At 38.8% G+C, this 22,628-nt stretch overlaps 1 protein-coding gene across 2 annotated transcripts in view; it reads right to left on the bottom strand.

The window, feature by feature from the left end:
* The window catches only part of NDRG3 (NDRG family member 3), a 69,213-nt gene that overhangs the window by 6,311 nt on the left and 40,274 nt on the right, over positions 1-22,628 (bottom strand). For both annotated transcript variants that reach the window (XM_033094805.1, XM_033094806.1), the window contains exons 7-13: positions 22,068-22,128; positions 20,591-20,677; positions 16,634-16,690; positions 3,269-3,372; positions 2,121-2,186; positions 1,947-1,998; positions 350-397 (exon numbers count right to left, since the gene is read on the bottom strand). In XM_033094805.1, the coding sequence (XP_032950696.1) occupies positions 350-397; positions 1,947-1,998; positions 2,121-2,186; positions 3,269-3,372; positions 16,634-16,690; positions 20,591-20,677; positions 22,068-22,128 (475 nt within the window). The remainder of the gene's footprint in view (positions 1-349; positions 398-1,946; positions 1,999-2,120; positions 2,187-3,268; positions 3,373-16,633; positions 16,691-20,590; positions 20,678-22,067; positions 22,129-22,628) is intronic.

Genomic DNA, 22,628 nt, shown 5'->3' with positions numbered 1-22,628 from the left:
TGAGGGAAACAGATACAGGGCTATAAATATCCTATGATCTTAATGAGCTAAAAATATGTAGAAAATAAACATCAATATTTTTACCAGAGGTTACCACTGTGCCACTGCGTGGTAGGATTATGGGTAATTTTTATTTATTTTATTCTTTCTACTTGGCTCTATTTTCCAATTCTCTACAATGAGAATATATTCAGGAAAAAACTTTTTAAAGAAGAGAGAGAGAGAGAGAGAGAGAGCGAGAGAGAGAGCACTTTCCTCCTTTCTGGGCAACTATTCCAGAAATAGACTAATATGAAGCATGTATAATTTGCCCACAAATGGCTGGCAATGAGGAAAGAAGACACATTACCTTTAGTAAAGTTGTATTTATAGGATTCAAGCGAGAATTGCATTCAACCTTAAAAAAAGGAAAAAGAAAACAATTTTATGAACTGCTAGAAAAATAAGAAATAGCTTGGCAAGAGAATGATCTTTGAGGATCAACAGCTCAGTTTGGAGGTGGCTAAAGCAGCCAAAGAATTTACCAAAATACAAAGTAGGAGATACATTTATACGATGCACTTTATATCTGATATTTCTGAGTACATCTAAAAATCTGCCTGATTTCATTTTCTGAATCTGTTACAAGTAGAGTCTTGAAAAAACTACACGTTGAATCTAACTCCTCCTATGGGCTACATAACATGGAGGGCAAGTTACCTACTTGTGGCCTGCCGTCACCTGCTGGGTTCTTTATGGCTTTCCCTACCATTTATCTACACCCCTGATTAGATATTAGACTCCTTTCCAAAAAGCCTTACACCCTAACGTTTTGCTCTAAACAGGGCAGGGGTGAAGGCTGCCAAAGAAAACCAGGTAATTTCACACAGAAAACTTAAGTTATATATACTGTGGGAAAGACAAGCAAATGCTAATGGACATATGAAAAAATATCAACTTCCTCTGTAATCAAAGTGCAAATTACAGAAGTGGGACACTATTTTTAACCTATCAAATTAACTAATAAAATTGTAAAAACCAATGCTGGACAGGATGCTGTGAAACAGGCACTCTCATACATTGCTGGTGGCAACACATGGATATGTCCTTTCTAGAAAGGAATCTGGCAAAATATATCAAGAACCTTACAAAGGTTTATGATTTTTGACCCATTAGTTCCACTTCTGGAAATCTATCCCAGGGAAATGATCAAACATTCAGGCAAACATTTTATAAGGATGTTCAGCAGCATCATTAATGGGGCAAAATCAGAAATAATCAACAGGAGAATGACGTTAAATAAACAATTTATTTAACTAATGAGGTTAAATAAACAAAGGTGCACTTACAAGACTGAATGTTATATAGACATACTGACTTTATAATATGGGAAAATGCTATCAATAGTGTTAAGTAATCAAGTCCCAAAACCTTGCACATTTAATATTGTCCAATTGATGGTTGAAAACAAAAAAAGATAAGTTTGTCTTTGGGTAACTGGGTCATGATTTTTCCTATCTTTCTATTTTTCCAATTTTTTCATATCTTCTACAATGAGCATATCTTATTTTTATCAGTGTGCTATGTGCTTGAGAAGGAGGTAGAGAAAAGCATACATCTCTCTCAGCAGCCTTCCAGCCTGCTGATACAGTTCCAGATTTACGGAAGCTGTAGAACGCCGAAGCTGCCAGAAATCTGACAATAAGCAAATAGTGTGCAGTTAGTTGTACTACTTGCCACAATGTGAACTGCACCACAGAGAGCAACACTGATCCCTTCAGATGAAAGCTAGTGATCAATGAGGAATTCATTTTCCAAACTGGGTAACAAAGAGCAAACTCTGGTACATGTAACCAGAAATGGCAAAAACTAGTATTGAGCAATTGTTTCTAGTGCATCAGCATGTGCTATATACATGTTATTGCATTTTCATCTCATTCATCATCACAACATCAGGACATACTTACCACTGCCTCAACTGCTGGTGAATTGTCCCCTACCACCAATAAAGTGGAACACCTGCGGAAAGGCAAAATAAAAGGTGACACTCAGCAAGCAGCACATGTGCCCCCCTGAGCACTGAATCTGTCTATGAAAAGCAGGTCTATTTAGCAACTTAGTGGGGAACTTGAGGGACTTACTTCAGTGTCTTTGACTTGTTATCATTTTGGCCCAGCATGGGTCTTTCAATCTCCAGGTCTCTGCGTCTAAGAAAATAAAGGAAGCAATGCACTTTTCAGGTAAAATCATAGCAACTCAGGTTACTTCCTGGTCATGAAAACCAAAATGTTTCAGGGGATGTAGAAACTGCCTTTCCTTCACACCTGATGAAGACAGGGGCCCTTGTGCACTTTCTTCCCAAGTAGCCATTTCAGTGGCATCCTCAGTGGTACTGAGCGGGAACAAGGCTCCTAGCTCAGCCCCGAGGGGTTCTGGAGGATGGTAAAAGGAGGCAACTTTAAAACTCAACAGCAACACTACTGAAATCCTCAAGTCCTAAGTATTTCATTTTCCAGCTAGTTTACAGGAATAAATTCCTTTAGACAAGGGGAACTATTTGGCGGAAATTTCCCGTGACTAACATAGCTTAGTGTAGTACTTAATAAACCTTTCTGATTTCAACTAAAAATAATGAGGCTCTGTTTTATATAAAGTAAGGAGCTAGACATACCGGGTTCAAAACCTGGCTTTCCTCCTCACTGGCTGTGTGACTCTGGGTAAGTTACAGCTGAACCATTTCCTCCATATTTTTCCATGTACCCAGAAAGCAGGAAGGAGCTAACATTTTTACCTTGGAGAAATTGGTTCCAAGATTAAGAACCAGGCTCTCTCAGTGACTGGGGGAGATGTGATAGGGTTTGGAATACACAAACAAAAGCAAATTTACTAGTGTCCATGTGTTACTTCTGTCTGGTGACAAGATGGCAACAAAGAGAAACTGAATCAAGGCCCAAGACTGCTATCCTTTGCCTCCTCTACATGCACTTTTCTGTGCCACCTGAAATTGGGTTCCAGTGTGTGTACACCACGTTAGGTACATTTAACACCTAAAAACTACACCTGGTATTTGAACTTGCCTAAACCAGCCTTTAGTTCATTCATTCTTCTTGAAAGGGGTTTTCCTATCTGTCTGAAAGCCCCTCTTCTTCTACTGTGGTGAAATAGTACGAAAGCAATCCCATCTCGCAGCAGTGGAAGAAGTTTATTTCCCTTTCCCCTCTGCCTTAAAGGTTCATTATCTTTTTAGACCGGGTTTGCATTTACGTGACAGTAGAGAAAACAACCGTACCCATTATAGGAACCCAGGAAGAGCTGTAGGTTTTCTTGGTTGATATCTTGGGCAATATGCAGTCTGTAGGTTTGAATCAGGTCCAGATTGGCCTGCAACTCTTCCTAGAACAATGGAAAGACACGGGTAAACTTCGGAGCTACAGTACAAGTCTATTTTGTTTGGTTTGCATTCTCAATAACCAAAGCCCCTGTCCATGATGGGGCTGGCTAACATTTTTTTTATTTGCATCAGATGGGTTTAGTGCCACACTGTATGTTGGATGAAGGCACCAAACAATCTATGATGGAAAACCTCCAGGTCATGACCTCCAGGTCAAGTGCAAAAACTTGGGGATATGCTGAACATCATTACCTGCAGCACAATGGAAAACTGCACTAGACTTGGATTCAAGTACTAGCTGTGGAACTTAGGTCACCTAACCATTTGGAGCCCTAGTGTCCTTATTTGTTTTTTTCCCACGTTCTGCTATTTCTCATAGATAGTGTCTGTAAAATGAAAATAATAACCAGCCACCTGACAGGGCTGTCTTAAAGATGAAGTAAGAAAAGTTATATGACATGTAATATGTAAAGTAAATAAATGGACGGTAACATTTCTTCCCCCCCACCTTTCCACATGTGGCTACTTTATTGGACAGTACAGCCCTAAAGGATTATGAAAAATGTAGGCTAGGTTGGGCAAGGTATGAAGTTTTGCTAACTAAGGATTTTTGCCATAATGTATTTTGGGCAATAGCCACTTCTATCTGAAGGTTTAGATGGTCTATGCACCTCTTCCCTCCACCCCCAATCACCAAAAAAGAAAAACCTCTAATATTTGATAACATAGTTTAAACACATTGATTGTATATCATGTTCTTGGTTCTGTTAACATACATGAACCTGAGAAGAGTAAAAGATTACCAAAATTATTCTGGAATAGGTCCAACTATTGTTATAGCTACACTTCAAAGGGGAGACCCCTTTTGGTGTAGCCGAAAAGCATGAGGTAACATTTCTCTTAATAACTATAAATCTGTATAATCACCTTATCTACATCTTAACCAATGTAATCAGTGTAACACCTATTCATATACTATCATTTAATAATATACATTACAGTTATGTTATATTCCATTTATGGCATTTTATTAAGTCAATTTATAATTTATTTAATCTTATTACCAATACTATTAAAGGTATAAAACTCAAGAGAAACAAAATGGTATATAGAGTAAAAACTAAGTCTGCCTCCCCACCACCCAGTGGTCCCTTTCCGCTGGCCTTCTCAGAGGCCACCAGAGGCCAGGTTTGTGTGTGCACTACCCGCCTCCCCAGGAGTTTTAAGCAGAAGGGAAAATGTTTGCATTGGAGGAAAGAAATGTGTCAGGGATAGCAAGAGAGTCAGTTCATCTAGGGCAGTGTGTAAAGGTCACCAGCAAGCTTTGTAGAGAAATAGAGATAAAGAGGGCATTTGTTTGCATTGTCACTACCACACAGATGAAACGAGCCAAGAACACAGTTGGAAACTGACCAAATGGATCAGAGTCTATCTGAAGCTGAAGGGCACTGGAATCACTCCAAGGAAACTTGCAAAATGCTACGGATATTATAGTAAGAAAAGGAAACAACAAATGAAGCACACAGTAGTTGAGAGAAGAAATGGTGCAGCCAGCTCCCCCTTGAAGATCTGGAGAGGAACTTGAGCAGCAAAGTTGAAGATAAAAAAGGAAAAATATGATATTAATATAAAAGGAGTAAAACTGACCTAAGTGTTAAAGGAACTTCTTAGGCAAAGCTGTTATGTATAAATTGCCCCTCCCACCCTTTTTTAAAAACACAAAATTGTCAAGACTTTCTGTACACTGCTTTTCCACTTAAAGTATGTAGAGATCATTCCTTATTAGAACACGTGGAACCGTCTCACTATTTATACAACCTGCTTACCCTCACCCTTGCTAGTACAAATGATCATTCTTTATAATAATTTGCTAATTTGATAGACTAAAAAAGGGGATATCATCACTGTGGGGTTTTTTATTATTGAAGATGAGATGATTCATGTTTAAAAACCGTATCTGTTTCCATTTCAAAGTAATAAAAGCAATACAAGCATTTGCTTTTTTTATAAATATTTTTATTAAAAAATATAGCTAACATACATTATATCAGTCTCAGGTGTACACCATAGCTGTAGTTGTTCAACATTTATATACCTAAAGAAATGATCACCGTAATTCCAGCAACCATCTGACACCACACTATGCTATTACAATTTTATTGACTATATTCCCCATGTTGTATATTATATCCCCACGGCTTGTTTTATACCTGGAAATGTGAACCTCTTATTCGCCTTCACCTCCCCCCACTCCGTTTTTTCAATTACAGTTAACATCCAGTATCATTTTATATTCATTTCAGGTGTGCAGCACAGTGATAGACATTTATATAATTTAAGAAGGGATCCCCTGACTAGTCTAGTACACACCTGGCACTATACATAGTTATTACCATGTTATTGACTATATTCCCTATGCTTTACTTTACATCCCATGACTATTTTATGACTACCAATTCGTACTTTATACTCCCCTCCCATCTAGCAACCATCAAAATGCTCTTTGTATCTATGAGTGCTCTCTGTATCTGTTTTGTTTACTTTGTTCTTTAGATTCCATGTATAAGTGAAATCACATTGCATCTGTCTTTCTCCACCTGACATACTCCACATTGCATCTGTCTTTCTCCACCTGACATACTCCACTCAGGACAGTACCTTCTAGGTCCATCCATGCACCACAGATGTGTAAGAACCCATTCCCTTCCATGGCCGTACCACCTCCTCTTATCCTTTCATCCACTGATGGACACCCAGGCTCCCTCCACATCTTGGCCATTGTAAATACCACAACGAACATATAGATGCACATGTCCCTTCGAAGTAGTTTTGGGTTTCTTTGGATAAATACCAGGAAGTGGGATTACTGGGTCTTTCTTTGTCTCGTGTATAGCCTTTGTTTTAAAGTCTATTGTGTCTGGTATAAGTATTGCTACCTCAGCTTTTTTTCCCTATCCCTTTACTTTCAGTCTGTGTCTTTCAATCTGAAGTGAGTCTCTTGTAAGCAGCATATGTAAGGGTCTTGTGTTCTTACTCATTTAGCCATCCTGTGTTTTTGAGTGGAGCATTTAATCCATTTACATTGGAATTGTTGATAGATATGTAGTTATTGCCATTTTATTGTTCATATTTTTTATCTTTATTTTTCTTCTTAAAGAAGTCCCTTTTATATTCCTTGTAATACTGGTTTGGTGGTGATGAACTCCTTTAGCTTTTTCTTGTCTGGGAAGTTCTTTATCTGTCCTATGATTTTAAATGACAGACTTGCTGGGTAGAGTAGTCTCGGCTGTAGTCCTTGCTTTTTATCACTTTGAATATTTCCTGCCAATCCCTTTGGGCCTGCAAAGTGTCTGTTGAGAAATTAGCTGACACTCTCACGGGTAGCTCCCTTACAAGTTACTAGTTGCCTTTTTCTTGCTGGATTCTTCGTCTAACCTCTGTTATTTTAATTATAATGTTTCTTGGTGTGGGCCTGTTTGGGTTCATTTTCTTTGGTACTTCCTCTACTTTCTGAACTTGTATGTCTATTTCCTTCACCAGGTTAGGGAAGTTTTCAGTCATTATTTCTTCAAATGGGTTCTCAATTCCTTGCTTTCTCTCTCCTTCTAGTAACCCTATGATGCAAATGTTTTTACACTTGATGTTGTCCCGGAGGTCTCTTACACTATCCTAATTTTTATTTTTTCCTTTGCTGTTCCAGTTGGGTGTTTTCTGCTACCTTGTCTTCCAAATTGCTGATTCGATCCTCTGCTGGTGATTCCTTGTAGTGCATTCTTCGTTTCAGTTACTGTATTCTTCACTTCTGACTAGTTCGTTTTTATGGTTTCTATGTCCTTTTTTATGCTTGCTCTCTCTCTGTGGAAGTTCCTTGAGCACCCTTATAACCACCATTTTGAACTCTGTCTCTGGTAGGTTGCTTACCTCCATTTTGGTTAGTTCTTTTTCTGGAGTTTTCGCCTATTCTTTCATTTGGGATGTATTTCTTTGTTCCCTCATTTTGGCATCCTCGCTATGTTTGTTTCTATTTAGTAGGTAGATTTGCTACATCTCCTAGTCTTGCTGGGTGGCCTTACATAGTAGGTGCCCTGTGAGGCCCGGGCACAGTCTCCCTGGTCACTTGTGCTGGACGCTCCAGGAGTGCTCGTGTGCCTTGTTGGTACCGTCCTGTTATAACTGAGCCTTGGTTGCTCTTGGAACATCAGTGGGTGGGACTGACTCTCAGGCTAATTGTGGGGTTTGGTCACGTCCACAGCTTATGGGCTGCTGTGCAGGGACACTTACCACACGGAATGGGATTTGCCACAGCAGGCTCTGGTGCCTGTTGAGACCGCCCACTGCCGTGTGCCAGTTGTGGGGCTAATTGGGTGATGCTCTGCTGTGGTCTGAAGCCAACCTCCAAGTATGCTGGTTCTGGGGTCTCTTGGCAGGGTCTCCAATGCAGGCTGAGGTCTGCCACTGCTAGGACTACCTAGTAGGAGCTACAAAGCAATCCATGGTTGGTCGCTGCCTATGCTGGACCTGGAGACATGTGGGAGAGGACAGCTACCACCAGCACCGGGTCTGGGGTAGCTCCGCAAAAAGCCAGGACACTCCGAGGCCTTGTGCCGGTTAACGGTTCCAGTGAGGTTCAGCCGCTGAGGAAGGTGCCTGCGGTACAAGAGTTGGGTGAGGTGGAGTCTCGGTGAGTCACCAGGGTAGGGAAAGTGGAGCTCAATAGACCAAGTCAGATTCAAGTTCAGCCACGGGAATAGGAGAGGGCTCAACACAGGAAAGACAGCGCCTGCCTGCCAGCTGCCCAGGAGGACCACCACACCGGGAGAATGGTGACAATCTTCCAGCCCTTGCCTCACAGCCACACACTTCAGTCTGGCCCCCATTTGTCTCCGATGTCCCCCAAGTCACTGTCCATCTGCTGGAGCCCAGGATGAGTGCCTGCGAGTGTGTTTGGGCTCCACATGACTTAACACCCCCTGAATACGTCTTATAATTCCTTCCTCTTTGCTTTGGAGCAAACTATTTCCCCTTCCTGGAATGATTCCCTTCCTCCTCAAATCTAAAATGATGAATTTGTCTATCCTTCAAGGCCCAGCTGGGATAGCTCTTCTACTGTGAAGCCTTCTCTGATCCCCAAATCAGAAATAAACCTCTCCTGCCTTTGAATTCCTCTAGGCCCTTCACGGTACCTCTCCTAATGTACCCTAGAATGGTAGAAAGAGGAAATCTTCAAGTTGAGCATATCTGGCTTCAAATCTCCTCCCCTCCATATGTCATTAGCAGCTAAACTTGTGTGAACTAATTTATTCTTCACCAGTAAAGTGGAAATAATAGAATTCCCATTATGAAATTGTTACATTGAATTGATTAATGTATATAAATGACTGTCTGAAATTTGAAGGTATTCAATGAAAAGTGGTTCTTATTACTTATCCCTTTTTACTTGTGCTATAATAATATTTCTGTATATCTCACCTCCCCACAGAGTGAGCTCCTGGAGAACAAGGGCCATATCTTATATACCCTTCTCTCTCCCAGAGCACATAGAATTTTGTACATTTTACGAACTGCTTTTTAAGGTTTATAGTCAAAATCAAACATGCTACTACGTCTTCAGGAAAGTATCTGCTCTACCCAGCTTTATGTAGTGGAAAGATCATAGTCTTTGAGAATTCAAATTAAAGATGTTGGATTAAAACACAGCTTTACTCCTTCAAGAAAAAGAAAAATAACATTCTTTATAAGTCATAAACTCAAGGACAAAGACAACAGGAAAAGTGACAGCAGCAATCACATTTTGAAAGTGTGAAAGCAAAAAGAAGACTGCAATCACTCATTTAGCAGACTCAATAAGGCTGCTAGGCTGGCAGTGACAAGAGTGAAAGAAGTCAATGAACATGTATCAAGAAGCCTGAAAAGGCCCAAGAATTGTTAGCACCAGTTCTCTGTGAAAGCAGAGGGTAAAGATGGGACTAACCAGGGAAGATCAGCTGAATAAAGACAATGTCAGGAAGACATAATTAAAATACATGAAGGAAAACCGAATAGAATTGAAGGGAAAATAGACAATTCAACAGTAATAGTTGGCAACTTTAATATTCCATGCTCAATTATAGATAGAATAATGAGGCAAAAGGTTACAAAGAAACAGAAGAACTGAACAACATTATAAACCCTCAGACCTAAGAGACATTTATAGAACACTCTACTTAGCAGCAGCAGAATGAATACGCAGTCTTCTCATGTATATATGGAACATTCTCTAGGTCAGACTATAAGTCAGGACATAAAATAAGCCTCAATAAATTTGAAAAGCAATGAAATATTAAGTATATTCTCTGATCACAATGGAATGAAATTGGAAATTAATAACAGAAGGTAATTTGGGAAATTAAACAACATACTCCTAAAGAACTAATGGGTCAAAGAAGAAATCACCAGGAAATTAAAAAAAAAAAATACTTTGAGAAAATACCAAAACGTACTTGGTGCAGTTAGAGAGCGTACAGAGGGAAATTTACACTTGTAAATACCTGTATAAAAAGAAAAAGATCTTAAATGCATAACTAGCCTTCCACCTTAAGAAACTAGAAAAAGAAGAGCAAACTTAAAGCAAACAGAAGAAAGAAAAATAATAACTAGAGTGGAAATAAATGAAATCAAGAATAAAAAAAGAATAGAGAAAAATATATGAGACCAAAACTTGGTCAGCTAGAAAAACAGACAAGACTCAAATTACTAAAAATAGGAATAAAAAAGGAGATAATACTGTCAGCTTTACAGATATAAAAAGAGTTATTAAGGGGAGATTATGAATAATTATGTATCAACAAATTAGATAACCTAGAAGAAACGGAAAAATTCCTAGAAAGACACCACCTAAAGCATCTCAAAAAGAAATTTTAAAAATCTGAATAGATCTATAACAAGTAGTGATAAAATTAGTAACATAAAAACTCCACAGAGAAACGCTTTGGCCCAAATGCCTCCAATGTGAATTCTACCAAATATTTAAAGAATCAACAGCAATCCTTCCAAACAAATGCTTACAAAAAATAGAGAGAATACTTCTCACATTCTTTGTGGCCGATTATTACCTTAATACCAAAACCAGACAAAGACATCCTAAGAAAATTACAGACGAACATCCCTTTTAAATATAAACTCAAAAATCCTTAACAACATACCAGCAAACCAAAGTAACAACACAGCAAAAGGATTATAGTATACACAATGAGCAAGTGGGTTTATCCCAGGAATGCAAGGTTGCTTCAACATACAAAAAACAAGTAATACACCATATTAAAAGAATAAAGGACAAAAGTTACACATCTTAATAGATACAGAAAAAGCACTTGACAGAATGCAACATACTTTCATTATAAAAAGACTCAACAAACTAGGAACAGAAAATAATTTCCTCTACCTGATAAAGAGCATCTTTGAAAAATACACGGCTAACATCATACTTAACGGTGAAAGACTGAATGCTTCCCCCTAAGATCAGAAACAGTACAAGGATGTCCCTTCTCATCACTTCTATTCAACACTGTACCCGAGGTTCTAGCCAGGGCCTACAAAGTTCTGTTTAGGCAAGAAAAGAAATAAAAAGTATCCAGACTGGGAAGAAAGAAGTAAAACTACGTCTATTTGCAGATAACATAATTTTGTATATAGAAAATCCTAAGGAATCCATAAAAACAACTAGAGCTAATCAATCAGTCCAGCAAGGTTGAAGGATATAAGATCAATGTACAAACATTAATTGTGTTTAGGTTTATTCCCTGGAAATGACAAAATACAAGGTCTTTGATCTGGGAGACCATAGGCTCAGGTAGCAGTAGACAGATCATATTGAAAACAAGATTAAATGAAAATTTAAAACCTGAATGTTGAGGCCCTCAGTCTTCTGCATTTGGGTCCAAGAATACTAACGTTTGTACCTGGTGTGTAATCTCAAAATCTACCCGGGGAATCTGACTAGTCCCACAGACAGGATCTAAAGGTGTTGACATCACTAAAGGTGTTGACATCAGGGGTTTCCCAAGGAAATGGCCCAGTTTGATTGCCCCCAGTGATAAGCCTCACCTAGTACACACAGGCCTTTTAGTGATCCACCCTTATTAAAAGTGGACAGCCAAGGATCAGTAGCCATTTGGAGAAAGCTGTGCCCGTTACCAATTTCTGGTTTCGCAGCCTGAGATCTACCATTCTTTATGATACAGGATCTAGACTGCAGAAACATTTTCCCTTTGCTAGTCCTTTTGAAAAATTTAGTATAGGATGGGTGGCCAGTTAGCTCAGTTGGTTAGAGTGTGAGCTCTTAACAACAAGGTTGCCAGTTCGATCCCCACATGGGCCACTGTGAGCCGCCCCCTCCACTAGAATGAAACAACTACTTGACTTGGAGCTGATGAGTCCTGGAAAAACACACTTAAAATAAAGTTAAAAAAAAAATTTAGCACAGGAGCCAGTGGCTGAAGTGTCAGGAACCCTTATAGACCAGGATCAGTCAACTGCACCCTCTGCCCAAGCTCTCCCCACCCAACTGCAGCTTCCGTAGCAGCTCAGACCTCATTTTAGACAAATGTCTCCCCCACCTGGTAAGTGGCTCCACAGACCAGCTGTGGCCCTCACACTATTGGCCAGCTCTGTTTCCAGTGGAAACCATGCCTTCCTCAAAGAAGCCAGCCTCTTAGGCTCGGTGGTGAGGCTCAACTAAGTCACTGCCTTCAGTGTCCACGTCCCCTCGGCCTAGAAGCAGTAGCTGCTATTTTGCCACTGGATCCCCTCAAAGTCCTCGTTTACCCCTTTCAGAAGTTAACCACTCGGTAACAATTTTTTTTTTTTTTTAATTTTCTCTGCTCAAAGTATGTGCTTTCTGTCTTCTGACTGGACCTTACAGCCCACAGAATGGAGAAAGTCTGACCTGAATGCTGAGGTGTAATCAGGCCTTCTGTATGCCAAGCCCTGACTCCCATGCTGAAATTTTTAAAAAGGAGACAAAACCTAGAAAAGAAATGCCTTCCACCCACTGTCATCTTGCAGTGTCCCTCCAGTGTTCTTTACTTATAAATTCTAATACTATCACCTGGCAAAGGAGAAATGTACAGAAAAAGAAAGAAGTCATGGCTTAGCTCTGAATAACATCTACATAGGATTATAATGTAATACATGCTAGAGAATGGTAAGAGTAGGAAAAGGCACAAGGGAACCTTTTTGCGGTGATAGAAATGTTCTATATCTTGATTTGGTGGTGGTTACATTGAGAGTATATGTACATAAAGGTCACCGAGATCCAGTTATATTTTTGCCCTTTATGTAAATTATACCTCAATTAAAGAGAGCAAATGTGGAGGCAAAACCCAAAATAGCTAAAAGTATTGGTTGGTTACCTCTAAGAAGCAGGAAATGAGGTGGGTGGTAGATTCTTTGTAACAAGCCCTGTAGAACTTCCCTACTTTACAATACATGTGAATTTGTAACTTCAATAAAATATAATCTAAATAAGACTATGAACTTTAGAGTTAATCTGACCTGGATTCAAACCACTTGCTGTCTGGATAATGGTCACAAATTATGTTGCCTCACAGGCCCCTCAGTTTCTCCATCTTAAAATAAGTCTAACAGAACCAAGTGAAAAACAACTGAGTTTGTGCCTTAAAAGTACTTATCAAAGTGCTTTACACATAACAAGTACTCAGTAAATGCTGATTTTCTCCCCACCTACCATTTTCCTTCCCACACACAGACTACAGTTGAGTGCACATTACTCCTACCGTATTTCCCCGAAAATAAGACCAGGTCTTTAACTTTTGCTCCAAAAGACGCATTAGGGCTTATTTTCAGGGGATGTCTTATTTTTTTCATGTATAACAATTTACATTTATTCATGTACAATCTACATTCATTCATTTATTCATGTACAAAAAAATCTACATTTATTCAAATACAGTCATGTCATGTCATCTTCTTCTGGAACATTGCCCTAACTCTCCAAACCCCAAATTCCGGCTTGAATTTCTTGCGACTCCATTTCCTGTAGAACCATTGGCCCCAATCTCTCATGTCCAGCAAAAGAGCTCTCCTTAAATGAGCACTTCTTGTCCATGTAGCCTGTTCGTAGTGCACTGGCAACACAGCTATCAGTGAATTCTTCACCCAAGTCACGACCTCTTGCAGGCTAGACTTCACAAAGTTTCCATGCTGATTTCTCTCCATTCTATTTTCAATGTAGTCATTGATTTCCATGCGCAAATGGTCCCTGAATGGCTTGTTTATTGCAATATCAAGAGTCTGGAGATAGGCAGTAACTCCTGCAGGAATCATTATTTGATCTATTCTTCTCTCTGCAAGGAAGTTCTTCGTGTCTTTAGGGCGGTGAGTGCTGGCTGAATCCCAGACTAGCAGACCTCTTTGGCCACCTCACAAAACAAGTGGCAGCATTAAATCGACCCACTTCCTTTTAACTGTTTGTGTGCACCAGGCTTTTTCGGTTTCAAGAACATAAATGCCTGAAACATGTTCAACTTTATCTTTCTTGCCCTTAGTGATGATTAGAGGTGGGGCTTTCTTTCCATCCAGACGAAATGCCAAAATACAGGTAACATGAGCACTTTTGTAACCAGTGGAGGAAATGTAGATTGACGAGGCACCCCTCTGATCAATTGTCGTTTGAGATCCTTGGCCCATAAACACTGCAGTTTCATCCATAGCAATCATGTTGGAGAGTTGGTATTTAGAAAAGTCGATACCATCAACAAAGGACTTGAATGCAAGTGCACGTTTCATAACTTTAGTATCTTCCAGCTTGAACAGTGTTGTGTATCTTAGAGACAGTTCATATAGCTGAAGGAAGCCATCCAGCCAGTGTTGTGATGCTTTGAATTCTACTGGGGATATTTCTAACTGTGGTGCCATTGCAAAGGGAAATACTTGACTATCAGCCCTGCGCACAACCAAAGCCTTTGCTCTCCTGTCAGCAATCCATTCGTAGATGAAGTCTTCCAGCTCAGGAAATAATGGTTGCTGATCTGATCTACACTTGTGCTTCTTAGCATTTCCCTCGTCCACCTGTTGACTGAGGTTATCATATTCTACTCGCCACTTTCGGACCATTCGGAGATCTAACTTCTTCACTTTGCAGAAAGCTGTAAGATTCTTGCCCATGGGGTCCTCCACAATTCCCCTCTTGTACTCAACAGAATAGCTCTTTCTTTTTGCACTCATCTTGTCTGGCGGTCAAAATATTATTCCCTTTAAATCTACCATTAAATCAAGTGTTAACTGAAGACTTATGAGACAGGAGTGGCAACAAAAATGACAGTTAAGAATGACGGTCCACACAAAAGCGACGAAAAATTGCAGGCACCAAAATTCAGAAAATGTTTCTTTATTTCACACAAGTGCATTAAGTACGTCTGTTATAACACATGACGTATTGAATTATGAAGATTCATATTAGACACAATTATGTCCGTTCATTATCAAGTGCACACGTTATTCGTACGTTGTGTCTGTACTCCGACTGGTCATTCGGCAATAAGTCTCGAGCTCATCTGTTTACATAGGCGTTTACCTCTCGTCCAAAGACGCCCACTTGGGTATTTACAAATACGTAATTATAGTTTATATTATCATTTATTTTAAGTATTAATGTCAATATTTATTTATATTTAATTTTATATTAATATTACTTTATAATTCAATATGTCCGTCGTGTGTTGCAACAGACATACTAAATGTGTCCATCTGGATGACAATCTTAACTGGGGCTTATTTTGGGGGTAGGGCTTATATTTCGAGCATACTGAAAAGTCATGCTAGGGCTTATTTTCCGGTTAGGTCTTATTTTCGGGGAAATACGGTACTTATTTTTTTCCCCATCTCTTCTCTTCAGACACCTCACAGCTCTCCAACCTCATTCCTCCTTTATTCCCTCACTCCTTCATAGGCTATCTGTGATATTGGGATTTATAATAAAAATATATATTTGGTCTACATCCTGTTCATGGCACAGAGCTCCTAAAACCCTAGGAATTTTAGAAGTGAAGAGAGCAAAAAAGCTGTCTTGTTATGTTAATGGAATGACTTTTGGAAAGGCCCTAAGTAACTTCTGGATGGGAGTTGGTTGCCAGGGAAACCAATCAAATGATTTGAGGGTTGGAACTTGTAGTTCCACCCCAAGGAGAGGGGCTGAAGATTGAGTTCAGTAGCCAATGGACGGTGATTTTTATCAATTGTGACTATGAAGCCTCCATAGAAACCCCAAAGGAGAAGGCCTGGAGAGGTTCCAGGTTTGTGGACACGTGGAGGTTCTGAGGCAGTGGTGTGCTCTGAAGAAGGCATGGAAGCTCCGTGCCCCTTCCCACATACCTAGCCCTATGCAGCTCTTCCATCTGGCTATTGAGTTATACATCCTTGTAAAATAAACCGCTCATCTACTAAGTAAAATGTCTCTCTGAGTTTTGTGAGTTGTTCTAGCAAATTAATCAAACCCAAGGAGGGGGAATTTGAAACCTATGATCTACAGCTGGTCCCTCAGAAGCATAGGTGACAGGCTGAACCTGTGACTGGCATTTGAAGTGGGGAAGGAGGGGTGGTGGCAGTCTTGTAGGACTGACAATATCTCCAGATAGAGAGTGTCATAATTGAACTGAATTGTAGGACATCCAACTGGTGTCTGAGAATTGCTTGGTGGTATGGAAAAAAACATACGCACTGTAACTGGTGTCAGACTTGTATTATCCAACTTACTTTTCTCTCTGAAAAATTACCCAAAATTACCCATGTAACTGTCACTTCCTCTGTAGACTTCAGTTTCCTCACCAGTAAAACAGGAGGATCAAACAAGATAATCTCTAAGGTTCTTTTAGCACTAACATTTCTTGGTTTCTTTTTTCTCTGAAATTTCTATTTCTATAAAGCCTTTCCCAGACCTCATTATGGCTCTAAAGATGTTTGGTGAGGCACGTGATGTTGTCAAACATTAACAGATGGCATGCTGCCTACAGGGAACAGGTGTGTATGTGGGGGTGGGTGTTGCCTTCTCTTCTCTCTCTCTGAATGCCAAGAGCCATGTGGCATCGAGTTAATGCCTCTCTCCTAAGACTTTCGTCTTTCCTGGGCCAAAATATATATCTCAACTGCACTGGAATTGTCACTCACTAGAATCAAGTGAATTCTAAGGTACCCCTTCTTTCCTGAGGCAAATCCTTCTTTGCACGCAAGCCAATAAACACAGCTCTCCTGCTTGGAATAGGCACTTACCTGCCCAAAGTGATGAGCCAAAATAATGTCCACAATATTGGTTGTCAAGCCTGAGATCTAAAAAAAGATAAAAACTTTGTGTCAATAGAGTAAGCACATGTATAAACTTATCACGCTGTCCACTTAAGACTAGTGTACTTTATTTTATAAGTCTATTGTATATAATATATATATGTTATCCTTCAACGAACAAAAACACAACTCAGTGTCACATATTTTCGTGAGATGGTAGTTTCAAGAGACATGAGAACAAACAAGTCAGAAAAAAATGCAGTCTCACTTCCCGGGTAATATTATATATAGCCTGTTTTATAATAGGCGGCTGGAAGAAATGGGGCCATAATTTTTTTGAAAATTTGAGACCAAGTCACAGCTATTAGTTACTTCATTCCTGCCTGCATTTCAGTTTTACACTGGATTTATGGGTAAGAATTAACTTACAACCACTCCCAAACCATCCAAGAAGACAAAAACAAATTTTTCTTCTTTCCTCCAGTGTTTGCTATCTTCATTTCAGGAAGTGGGAGGAAATTGCTGTTTGCATAACGTTCTTGCGTTTTAAACATTTTTCTCCTAATTTTTTCCACTTCGAAAGGATGCCTATCACAGTCTAATAAATGCAGCAATCTGTGTAAATCTGCAAACTGTTAGTCTATTTTCAGAAAAATGTCCAACTCAAATCATGTTGTTGATTCCCCCAAAGCCTTTTTTTTGGTTTATTTTAAGCTCATTTCTTACTGCTGACTTGGATTAGAGGTGAAGTACTGAATTGGCGGTGGAGGTGGAGAAGAGGAGATGAGGGAGACAGACATGGATACGGCTGGAGCAGGATCACATATATTCCCAGAAAGAGTAAGGAGGAAAGATGACCAGGAATCTTCACACGGGTTATCAATCATCCAACAGGATCATTGTAATTATAAATTAAAAATAATTAGAATTAATAACCAATCTTATTTCATGTTTAAGACTCATAAGGTCATTCTGAAGTTTTATAATTTTTATTAGGTTGTTATATGTTATTGAGAATGTTCAGGTAAGTTTTAATGTACCCACATCCTAGACAGAAATTAGAACAAATTTTAAATAAGTCAGGTTATAAGAAGGAATTTCCATAGCGTCTGGCAATAGCATTGTTAGTGTATTTCATTCAAAGCTAGGGTATGCATCTTTTCTCCAGAACTTAAATGTGGGGAGGAATGGGTAAATTTTTTAGAATCTGGTCTGCTGGTAGGTGGAATAGTTTAATATTTTTAAATAATTATAAAAGCAATACATGCTTATCATAGAAAATTAATATGAAAAAAAGTAAAATCATCTGTAATGCTCTGTAATCATCTATACAACCAAAGATGTAACTACTAGTGACAAATGATTTTCCCCTTTTTCTTATGCATCTGTGTATTTCACAAAAGTGGGACATGCATAGTTTTAGTCTTTTTTTCTTTAAACAAGAGAATTTTCTCATTTCCTTCAATAACCAAAAAACAATTTTTTGGTTGCATAATATTCCATTGTTTATAATTCTGTATTATTGGCATTTAGGCTGTTTCCATCTTTTTGCCTTCTAAATAATGCTTTAATGAATACCCTGGCTCTGTGACTTCCTAGCTATGTGACCTTAAACAAATGACTTAATTTCTCTGTAGGATATTAATGGTACCATATCACATTATGAGAATGAAGAGTTTAAATATATAGCCACAAAAAAATTAAGAACAGCTCCTGGTACACAGTAAGCACTAGGTATGTGTTAGATTTTTAAAAGGTTATTATCCTTCTATTTAAATCTTTGTATGTATCACTATTTATTCTTCAGATAAGCTCCTAGATATCAAATTACTAGATCTCATGGTTAAGTATTAACGAAGACTCTTGATACATTTGGCAAGCTGCGTGGTAGTATTTTGGAGACCACCTCCAATGGTGTTTTAGAACGAACATTTACGGCAACTTCAAAGCACTTAGAAGTAGGCATTTATTTAAAAATGAGATTATATAAGGCACTTTTAGCAAGCAATGAAAGCTTAGGATATTTTTCTCTCTGGAAAACTTTGTAACATCACTGATTTAATCTAAATCACATAATTTTAGATTAAAATAACATTTGTACTTCAGCGGGAAAAAAGTTTCAAAACTGCTTTCCTTTCCAACTTAAAAATACTGAATTATTTCTTAGCACAGGCGAGTCAGTGCAAATGGGGTATAATATAATGCTTTTCCTCTTACTACCTTTTATCCTCTGTGGTTGTTGCTGGGATTGTTTATATTTATTTGTAAAGTTATTAGCATACCTTGTAGTTTCCTATCTCCTTCAAGAGATTTTAGATAGAATTATATCTTGATAGCAAATACCTTCATTTTTCAGAGAGCAAACACTACTATCTACCTATCTTTGGGGGCAGTAGCAAAAATAAGCTACTTGGGTTCACTGAAGAGAATGATTGATTCATTCATTCATTCATTTCTCTCATTAAAATAATGAGTGAAGGGACCAGCCCAGTGGCTCAGGTGGTTGGAGCACTGCGCTCCTAACACCAAGGTCGCCGGTTGGATTCCCACATGGGCCGGGGAGCTGCGCCCTCTACAGCTAAGATTGTGAACAACAGCTCTCCCTGGAGCTGGGCTGCTATGAGCAGCTGGAGGTTGGCATGAGCTGCCGTGGGCTGCTATGTGCTGCTGTGTGCCACCACGAGTGGTCGGCAACCATTGTGAGTGGCCGGCAGCTGGCAAGAGCTGCTGTGAGCGGCCAACTGACGACTGGTGACCGAATCCCTCAGAAGAGGGGAGCACAAGGCTCATAATACCAGCATGGGCCAGGGAGCTGGCCCTACACAACTAGACCGAGAGACAACGGCTTGAACCAGAATGGGGAGGGGAGGTGGGGGCGGAAGAAAGGGGAAAAAAAAATGAGTGAAAATGTAAACCACAGATTGGGAGAAGATATTTACATATATCCAGCAAAGGATTCATACACAGAATATATAAAGAACTCTCACATATCAGTGAGAAAAATACCAGCAAACTGATTTAATAAAGAAAAGGCAGAAGACTTGAACAGTCACTCATCAGATGATCTTCAAATGGCCAGTAAGATTTAGAAATGTGCTCTACATCATGAGCCTTTAGGGAAACACAAATTAAAACGCAGCTTTATTTACCCATATAAGCATAGCTTAAAATTAACAAGATACTACAATTAAAAATTATTTTTTAATAATGAATGCTATTTTGGTGATGGATACCATATAAAAACAAACTAACATTACAAATAAAACTGCTCTTCTTTTATAAAAATTAAAAGGACTATCAAATGTTGGTGAGGATGTGGAATAACTGGAACTTTCATGTATCGCTGGTTTGTGAATTGGCCAAACACTTTGGGATGTTGACAGCATCTCTTAAAGCTAAACAGACAACTGACCTATGACACAGCAATTCCACTCCTAGGTATAAACCCAAATGAAATGAATGTGTAGGTCTACTGAAAGACTGATAAAAGAATGTGCATAGGAGCTTTATTCATAATAACCATGTAACAACTCATTTTATGTATTCATACAACAGACTATTAAAATATTACAAAGATCTACTGCTACACACACCATGAAAGAGACAATGATGAGCCCAAGAAGCTAGATACAAAAGAATACATATTCTATTACTCCAATGATAGGAAGTTTAAGAATAAATAAAACCAATTTACAATGTTAGAAGTCAGAATAACGGTTATTTCCGGGAAGGGAGAGGAAGTATTACTTAAGAGCAGAGCTGGAAATATTCTGTGTATTGACTGGGTGGTGATTACAAACCCAAACATTCATCAAGCTGTGCACTTAAAACTTCTTGCCCTTAACTATATATATTATACCTCAACGAAAAAATTAAAAAGACAGCAGAGAAATCATTTTGAGAAGGGACCAAGAGGTGAGCCAATGGACACCATTTGGTGCTTACTTTGGAAGCTGCCCAGTCAATCCAGCCTTTAGCACAAGGGTCCACGTTAATGAGCACGAGGCCTTCCACCAGCTCTGGGTGGTTAAGCTGCAATAGAAGACAAAGACAACAGTATAAAGGTCCCACTCCCAGCGTTCTTCTAAAAATACCGGAGAATGGTTCATTAATTCTTACTATGCCCTAATACTCAGATTTGAAAGGAAGACCTCAGAGAGGTGCTAGGGAGGATATTCAGAAAAATAGCTGTTTCAATCTGAATTAGCATCTGGAAAACCAGTTTCTTAATTGCTGTCAACTGATCTTGCCTTGCAAGGATCTCTGGGGGAGACATGTTTTTCTTATTCCTATAGCAAAGGAAGACACCTGGTATCTGTAGCTATTCAGCTCATGGTGGGTCTTCCCTGCTCGGAAAGTGCCCTTAAAATGTCTTCACATAAGGGGCTGTTGAGGCTTAAACTGGCTATTTCACACTGTGAAATATACCTTTGTTTCCAATAGGGGCTTCTTAAGTGTTTTTGAAACCACATGAATCGGTGATCTCAACCCCAGAAGACTGTCTTATCAACCAAGAGGCATTTGAAAAAAGAGTTCATTAAGTAAAAATCAATAGGAATGTTTCTGTGTAAACTCAAAAGTCTCTAGCTTGCTTTTCTCCCTCTTATTACACTTATTACGCTCACTACAGAAAATGTGATAACCATAAATTATACAGAAGGTGCCAAAAAAAATGTATACACATTTTAAGAAAGGAAAAAATGGTATTAAAATTGTAATAATATATACTGATAACAAAAAATGAATACAAGTCATGTGTATACATTTTTTTGGCACCCCCGGTATAAAGCAGAAAATAAAATTTCGTATTATCTTACCACACAACATCAATCCCTGTTTACATCTTAGTATATTTCCTTCTAGTCCTTTCCTATGCCCATGACAAACTATGTTAAACTGTATTCTAACTTGGTTAACATTTTAATATACAAGGGATGCCAAAAAATGTACACATTTTAAGAGATGTTATCTAGTCTGCGTTACTTTTCAAAGTTGAATTGAATTACAGTAGCAATGTATAGTATGACGTTCGCTCAAAAGATGGTGTTAATCAGATGAACGCAAGTGTCGTTCATTGTAGTTTTTTCCTTTCTTAAAATGTATATACATTTTTCTGGCTCCCTATGTATGTGAATCAAATCATTACAAGCTCTTCTTACAAAATTTTAATGGTTGTACAAAATTCTATCCTAAGTATTCTCTAAGATTACTTTTTATGGACGATGTACTGCCCTTATTTGTGATTTTTCAGGTACTGTTAAGTATAGAGCAAGACTTTATCCAAACCTGTATGTGAGCTGACAGAATTTATTAAAAAACTGACTTAAGACCCACAATAGTACCTGGTCACTTATCACAGCAATAAGAGCTGTGATCTATGCAGTACCTCAAAGGGGTTGAGATTAATTCTCCATGTACTCACTGCAAATTTGCTGAGGATATAAGCTCCAGCTCCAACTCCAATCCCAATGATGCTTTTCACACTATGAACGAAACACACAAACACTGATAGGGTTAACTCATTTGGAGGCAGCATGACATAATGGAAAGAATACAACTGGGTTCAAATCTTGGCTCTGAAGCTTACTACATACAGAATTTGGTCAAGTTTCTTCAAGCCCCGACAGTATCCAGTACCAATATTACCTCTTGCCTGGCTGCTGTAATAGTTTAACTGGCCTCTCAACTTTTTCTCTTTTACTCCTCTCCAACCCATTCTCTCCACAGCTAGTAATCCTTTTTTAAAAACTGCAGTTTTATTGATGTTCAATTTACATATTCAGAGTGGTCATTTTAAAAGACTAAATTGGATATCACTCCCCTGCTTAAAAGCCTTCAGTATTTCTTCTTTTTCTTTTGAATAAAATCCCAAATTCTTACCTGATCCGGGAGACCTATGTCATCCGGTCCTTATCTACCTCTTGAATTTCACCCTTTGCCTTTCTCCTACTTGCTCATTTGGTCTAGGACTTTTGGACCTATT

The sequence above is a fragment of the Rhinolophus ferrumequinum genome, chromosome 23 (assembly GCF_004115265.2).
Source record: "Rhinolophus ferrumequinum isolate MPI-CBG mRhiFer1 chromosome 23, mRhiFer1_v1.p, whole genome shotgun sequence".
Lineage (NCBI taxonomy): Eukaryota > Metazoa > Chordata > Mammalia > Chiroptera > Rhinolophidae > Rhinolophus > Rhinolophus ferrumequinum.
The sequence above is the reverse complement of the archived record's forward strand: the minus strand, read 5'-3'. Positions and strand labels throughout refer to the sequence as shown.